Here is a 6485-nt window from a genome sequence, read left to right as displayed (position 1 = left end):
GTCCCAGAAGTGCCGAGTGACGGCGGCCGAGGCCCACGCGGCGTGTGACGTGGCGTCAGGCGGCTCCAGGCTCCACGGAGCGCGGCACAGGGGCGGCGCGTGGCCCAGAAGCCCAGGGTCGCGCTGCCATTTAACGTCGTTTGCTGGTTGGGGAATGTCAGGCACGTGAACAGGATCTGCGACCACGCGCGAATACTCATTACGTGTTTTCCTCTGCGAGTGGCGCTGTATCTGGATGAGCTGACATCCAGTCCCAGAAGTGCCGAGTGACGGCGGCCGAGGCCCACGCGGCGTGTGACGCGGCGCCAGGCGGCTCCAGGCTCCTCGGAGCGCGGCACGGGGGCGGCGCGTGGCCCAGAAGCCCAGGTTCACGCTGCCAGTTAACGTCGTTTGCTGGTTAGGGAAGGTCTGGCACGTGAACAGGATCTGCGACCTCGCGCGAATACTCATTACGTGTTTTCCTCTGCGAGTGGCGCTGTTACTGGATGAGCTGTCATCCAGTCCCAGAAGTGCCGAGTGACGGCGGCCGAGGCCCACGTGGCGTGTGACGCGGCGTCAGGCGGCTCCAGGCTCCACGGAGCGCGGCACGGGTGCGGCGCGTGGCCCAGAAGCCGAGGGTAGCGCTGCCATTTAACGTCGTTTCCTGGTTAGGGAAGGTCAGGCACGTGAACAGGATCTGCGACCACGCGCGAATACTCATTACGTGTTTTCCTCTGCGAGTGGCGCTGTTACTGGATGAGCTGTCATCCAGTCCCAGAAGTGCCGAGTGACGGCGGCCGAGGCCCACGCGGCGTGTGACGCGGCGTCAGGCGGCTCCAGGCTCCACGGAGCGCGGCACGGGGGCGGCGCGTGGCCCAGAAGCCCAGGGTCGCGCTGCCATTTAACGTCGTTTTCTGGTTAGGGAAGGTCAGGCATGTGAACAGGATCTGCGACCACGCGCGAATACTCATTACGTGTTTTCCTCTGCGAGTGGCACTGTTACTGGATGAGCTGTCATCCAGTCCCAGAAGTGCCGAGTGACGGCGGCCGAGGCCCACGCGGCGTGTGACGTGGCGTCAGGCGGCTCCAGGCTCCACGGAGCGCGGCACGGGGGCGGCGCGTGGCCCAGAAGCCCAGGGTCGCGCTGCCATTTAACGTCGTTTGCTGGTTAGGGAAGGTCAGGCACGTGAACAGGATCTGCGACAACGCGCGAATACTCATTACGTGTTTTCCTCTGCGAGTGGCGCTGTTACTGGATGAGCTGTCATCCAGTCCCAGAAGTGCCGAGTGACGGCGGCCGAGGCCCACGCGGCGTGTGACGCGGCGTCAGGCGGCTCCAGGCTCCACGGAGCGCGGCACGGGGGCGGCGCGTGGCCCAGAAGCCCAGGGTCGCGCTGCCATTTAACGTCGTTTGCAAGTTAGGGAAGGTCAGGCATGTGAACAGGATCTGCGACCACGCGCGAATACTCATTACGTGTTTTCCTCTGCGAGTGGCACTGTTACTGGATGAGCTGTCATCCAGTCCCAGAAGTGCCGAGTGACGGCGGCCGAGGCCCACGCGGCGTGTGACGCGGCGTCAGGCGGCTCCCGGTTCCACGGAGCGCGGCACGGGGGCGGCGCGTGGCCCAGAAGCCCAGGGTCGCGCTGCCATTTAACGTCGTTTGCTGGTTAGGGAAGGTCAGGCACGTGAACAGGATGTGCGACCACGCGCGAATACTCATTACGTGTTTTCCTCTGCGAGTGGCGCTGTTACTGGATGAGCTGTCATCCAGTCCCAGAAGTGCCGAGTGACGGCGGCCGAGGCCCACGCGGCGTGTGACGCGGCGTCAGGTGGCACCAGGCTCCACGGAGCGCGGCACGGGGGCGGCGCGTGGCCCAGAAGCCCAGGGTCGCGTTGCCATTTAACGTCGTTTGCTGGTTAGGGAAGGTCAGGCACGTGAACAGGATCTGCGACAACGCGCGAATACTTATTACCTGTTTTCCTCTGCGAGTGGCGCTCTTACTGGATGAGCTGTCATCCAGTCCCAGAATTGCCGAGTGACGGCGGCCGAGGCCCACGCGGCGTGTGACGCGGCGTCAGGCGGCTCCAGGCTCCACGGAGCGCGGCACAGGGGCGGCGCGTGGCCCAGAAGCCCAGGGTCGCGCTGCCATTTAACGTCGTTTGCTGATTAGGGGAGGTCAGGCACGTGAACAGGATCTGCGACCACGCGCGAATACTCATTACGTGTTTTCCTCTGTGAGTGGCGCTGTTACTGGATGAGCTGTCATCCAGTCCCAGAAGTGCCGAGTGACGGCGGCCGAGGCCCACGCGGCGTGTGACGCGGCGTCAGGCGGCTCCAGGCTCCACGGAGCGCGGCACGGGGGCGGCGCGTGGCCCAGAAGCCCAGGGTCACGCTGCCATTTAACATCGTTTGCTGGTTAGGGAAGGTCAGGCATGTGAACAGGATCTGCGACCACACGCGAATATTCATTACGTGTTTTCCTCTGCGAGTGGCGCTGTTACTGGATGAGCTGTCATCCAGTCCCAGAAGTGCCGAGTGACGGCGGCCGAGGCCCACGCGGCGTGTGACGCGGCGCCAGGCGGCTCCAGGCTCCACAAAGCGCGGCACGGGGGCGGCGCGTGGCCCAGAAGCCCAGGGTCACGCTGCCATTTAACGTCGTTTGCTGGTTAGGGAAGGTCAGGCACGTGAACAGGATCTGCGACCACGCGCGAATACTTATTACGTGTTTTCCTCTGCGAGTGGCGCTGTTACTGGATGAGCTGTCATCCAGTCCCAGAAGTGCCGAGTGACGGCGGCCGAGGCCCACGTGGCGTGTGACGCGGCGTCAGGCGGCTCCATGCTCCATGGAGCGCGGCACGGGTGCGGCGCGTGGCCCAGAAGCCGAGGGTCGCGCTGCCATTTAACGTCGTTTGCTGGTTAGGGAAGGTCAGGCACGTGAACAGGATCTGCGACCACGCGCGAATACTCATTACGTGTTTTCCTCTGCGAGTGGCGCTGTTACTGGATGAGCTGTCATCCAGTCCCAGAAGTGCCGAGTGACGGCGGCCGAGGCCCACGCGGCGTGTGACGCGGCTTCAGGCGGCTCCAGGCTCCACGGAGCGCGGCACGGGGGCGGCGCGTGGCCCAGAAGCCCAGGGTCGCGCTGCCATTTAACGTCGTTTGCTGGTTAGGGAAGGTCAGGCACGTGAACAGGATCTGCGACCACGCGCGAATAGTCATTACGTGTTTTCCTCTGTGAGTGGCGCTCTTACTGGATGAGCTGTCATCCAGTCCCAGAAGTGCCGAGTGACGGCGGCCGAGGCCCACGCGGCGTGTGACGCGGCGTCAGGCGGCTCCAGGCTCCACGGAGCGCGGCACGGGAGCGGCGCGTGGCCCAGAAGCCCAGGGTCGCGCTTCCATTTAACATCGTTTGCTGGTTAGGGAAGGTCAGGCATGTGAACAGGATCTGCGACCACGCGCGAATACTCATTACCTGTTTTCCTCTGCGAGTGGCGCTGTTACTGGATGAGCTGTCATCCAGTCCCAGAAGTGCCGAGTGACGGCGGCCGAGGCCCACGCGGCGTGTGACGCGGCGCCAGGCGGCTCCAGGCTCCACGGAGCGCGGCACGGGGGCGGCGCGTGGCCCAGAAGCCCAGGGTCACGCTGCCATTTAACGTCGTTTGCTGGTTAGGGAAGGTCAGGCACGTGAACAGGATCTGCGACCACGCGCGAATACTTATTACGTGTTTTCCTCTGCGAGTGGCGCTGTTACTGGATGAGCTGTCATCCAGTCCCAGAAGTGCCGAGTGACGGCGGCCGAGGCCCACGCGGCGTGTGACGCGGCGTCAGGCGGCTCCAGGCTCCACGGATCGCGGCACGGGGGCGGCGAGTGGCCCAGAAGCCCAGGGTCGCGCTGCCATTTAACGTCGTTTGCTGGTTAGGGAAGGTCAGGCACGTGAACAGGATCTGCGACAACGCGCGAATACTCGTTACCTGTTTTCCTCTGCGAGTGGCGCTCATACTGGCTGAGCTGTCATCCAGTCCCAGAAGTGCCGAGTGACGGTGGCCGAGGCCCACGCGGCGTGTGACGCGGCGTCAGGCGGCTCCCGGCTCCACGGAGCGCGGCACGGGGGCGGCGCGTGGCCCAGAAGCCCAGGGTCGCGCTGCCATTTAACGTCGTTTGCTGGTTAGGGAAGGTCAGGCACGTGAACAGGATATGCGACCACGCGCGAATACTCATTACGTGTTTTCCTCTGCGAGTGGCGCTGTTACTGGATGAGCTGTCATCCAGTCCCAGAAGTGCCGAGTGACGGCGGCCGAGGCCCACGCGTCGTGTGACGCGGCGTCAGGTGGCACCAGGCTCCACGGAGCGCGGCACGGGGGCGGCGCGTGGCCCAGAAGCCCAGGGTCGCGCTGCCATTTAACGTCGTTTGCTGGTTAGGGAAGGTCAGGCACGTGAACAGGATCTGCGACCACGCGCGAATACTCATTACGTGTTTTCCTCTGCGAGTGGCGCTGTTACTGGATGAGCTGTCATCCAGTCCCAGAAGTGCCGAGTGATGGCGTCCGAGGCCCACGCGGCATGTGACGCGGCGTCAGGCGGCTCCAGGCTCCACGGAGCGCGGCACGGGGCGGCGCGTGGCCCAGAAGCCCAGGGTCGCGCTGCCATTTAACGTCGTTTGCTGGTTAGGGATGGTCAGGCACGTGAACAGGATCTGCGACCACGCGCGAATACTCATTACGTGTTTTCCTCTGCGTGTGGCGCAGTTACTGGATGAGCTGTATTCCAGTCCCAGAAGTGCCGAGTGACGGCGGCCGAGGCCCACGCGGCTTCTGACGCGGCGTCAGGCGGCTCCAGGCTCCACGGAGCGCGGCACGGGGGCGGCGCGTGGCCCAGATGCCCAGGGTCGCGCTGCCATTTAACGTCGTTTGCTGGTTAGGGAAGGTCAGGCACGTGAACAGGATCTGCGACCACGCGCGAATACTCATTACGTGTTTTCCTCTGTGAGTGGCGCTCTTACTGGATGAGCTGTCATCCAGTCCCAGAAGTGCCGAGTGACGGCGGCCGAGGCCCACGCGGCGTGTGACGCGGCGTCAGGCGGCTCCAGGCTCCACGGAGCGCGGCACGGGGGCGGCGCGTGGCCCAGAAGCCCAGGGTCGCGCTGCCATTTAACATCGTTTGCTGGTTAGGGAAGGTCAGGCACGTGAACAGGATCTGCGACCACGCGCGAATACTCAATACGTGTTTTCCTCTGCGAGTGGCGCTGTTACTGGATGAGCTGTCATCCAGTCCCAGAAGTGCCGAGTGACGGCGGCCGAGGCCCACGCGGCGTGTGACGCGGCGTCAGACGGCTCCAGGCTCCACGGAGCGCGGCACGGGGGCGGCGAGTGGCCCAGAAGCCCAGGGTCGCGCTGCCATTTAACGTCGTTTGCTGGTTAGGGAAGGTCAGGCACGTGAACAGGATCTGCGACAACGCGCGAATACTCGTTACCTGTTTTCCTCTGCGAGTGGCGCTCATACTGGATGAGCTGTCATCCAGTCCCAGAAGTGCCGAGTGACGGTGGCCGAGGCCCACGCGGCGTGTGACGCGGCGTCAGGCGGCTCCCGGCTCCACGGAGCGCGGCACGGGGGCGGCGCGTGGCCCAGAAGCCCAGGGTCGCGCTGCCATTTAACGTCGTTTGCTGGTTAGGGAAGGTCAGGCACGTGAACAGGATATGCGACCACGCGCGAATACTCATTACGTGTTTTCCTCTGCGAGTGGCGCTGTTACTGGATGAGCTGTCATCCAGTCCCAGAAGTGCCGAGTGACGGCGGCCGAGGCCCACGCGGCGTGTGACGCGGCGTCAGGTGGCACCAGGCTCCACGGAGCGCGGCACGGGGGCGGCGCGTGGCCCAGAAGCCCAGGGTCGCGCTGCCATTTAACGTCGTTTGCTGGTTAGGGAAGGTCAGGCACGTGAACAGGATCTGCGACCACGCGCGAATACTCATTACGTGTTTTCCTCTGCGAGTGGCGCTCTTACTGGATGAGCTGTCATCCAGTCCCAGAAGTGCCGAGTGATGGCGTCCGAGGCCCACGCGGCGTGTGACGCGGCGTCAGGCGGCTCCAGGCTCCACGGAGCGCGGCACGGGGCGGCGCGTGGCCCAGAAGCCCAGGGTCGCGCTGCCATTTAACGTCGTTTGCTGGTTAGGGATGGTCAGGCACGTGAACAGGATCTGCGACCACGCGCGAATACTCATTACGTGTTTTCCTCTGCGTGTGGCGCAGTTACTGGATGAGCTGTATTCCAGTCCCAGAAGTGCCGAGTGACGGCGGCCGAGGCCCACGCGGCTTCTGACGCGGCGTCAGGCGGCTCCAGGCTCCACGGAGCGCGGCACGGGGGCGGCGCGTGGCCCAGATGCCCAGGGTCGCGCTGCCATTTAACGTCGTTTGCTGGTTAGGGAAGGTCAGGCACGTGAACAGGATCTGCGACCACGCGCGAATACTCATTACGTGTTTTCCTCTGTGAGTGGCGCTCTTACTGGAT

General features: G+C 64.3%; 1 protein-coding gene across 1 annotated transcript; it reads right to left on the bottom strand.

Annotated features, from left to right (window-relative positions):
- Positions 1 to 993: 993 nt before the first annotated feature.
- Positions 994 to 4629, bottom strand: LOC126228344 (foot protein 1 variant 2-like). Its single transcript, XM_049942293.1, has 10 exons — positions 4483 to 4629; positions 4233 to 4373; positions 3733 to 3873; positions 2983 to 3123; positions 2733 to 2873; positions 2483 to 2623; positions 1983 to 2123; positions 1788 to 1926; positions 1483 to 1643; positions 994 to 1176 (listed from the first exon to the last, which is right to left on the bottom strand). The coding sequence occupies exons 1-10, from the start codon at positions 4627 to 4629 to the stop codon at positions 994 to 996; spliced, it is 1476 nt and encodes a 491-aa protein (XP_049798250.1).
- Between the last annotated feature and the right edge of the window lie 1856 nt (positions 4630 to 6485).

Source organism: Schistocerca nitens, unplaced genomic scaffold (genome assembly GCF_023898315.1).
Source record: "Schistocerca nitens isolate TAMUIC-IGC-003100 unplaced genomic scaffold, iqSchNite1.1 HiC_scaffold_363, whole genome shotgun sequence".
NCBI classification, from domain to species: Eukaryota; Metazoa; Arthropoda; class Insecta; order Orthoptera; family Acrididae; genus Schistocerca; species Schistocerca nitens.
This window is presented reverse-complemented; position numbering and strand designations above follow the sequence as displayed.

Coding starts and splice junctions, on each gene's coding strand:
- LOC126228344 (XM_049942293.1), bottom strand. CDS start 4,629: ATGGCAGCGCGACCCTGGGCTTCTGGGCCACGCGCCGCCCCGTGCCGC. Junction 3,874..4,232: donor ACTGGATGACAGCTCATCCA/GTAACAGCGCCA, acceptor GTTAAATGGCAG/CGCGACCCTGGGCTTCTGGG. Junction 1,927..1,982: donor ACTGGATGACAGCTCATCCA/GTAAGAGCGCCA, acceptor GCGTTGTCGCAG/ATCCTGTTCACGTGCCTGAC.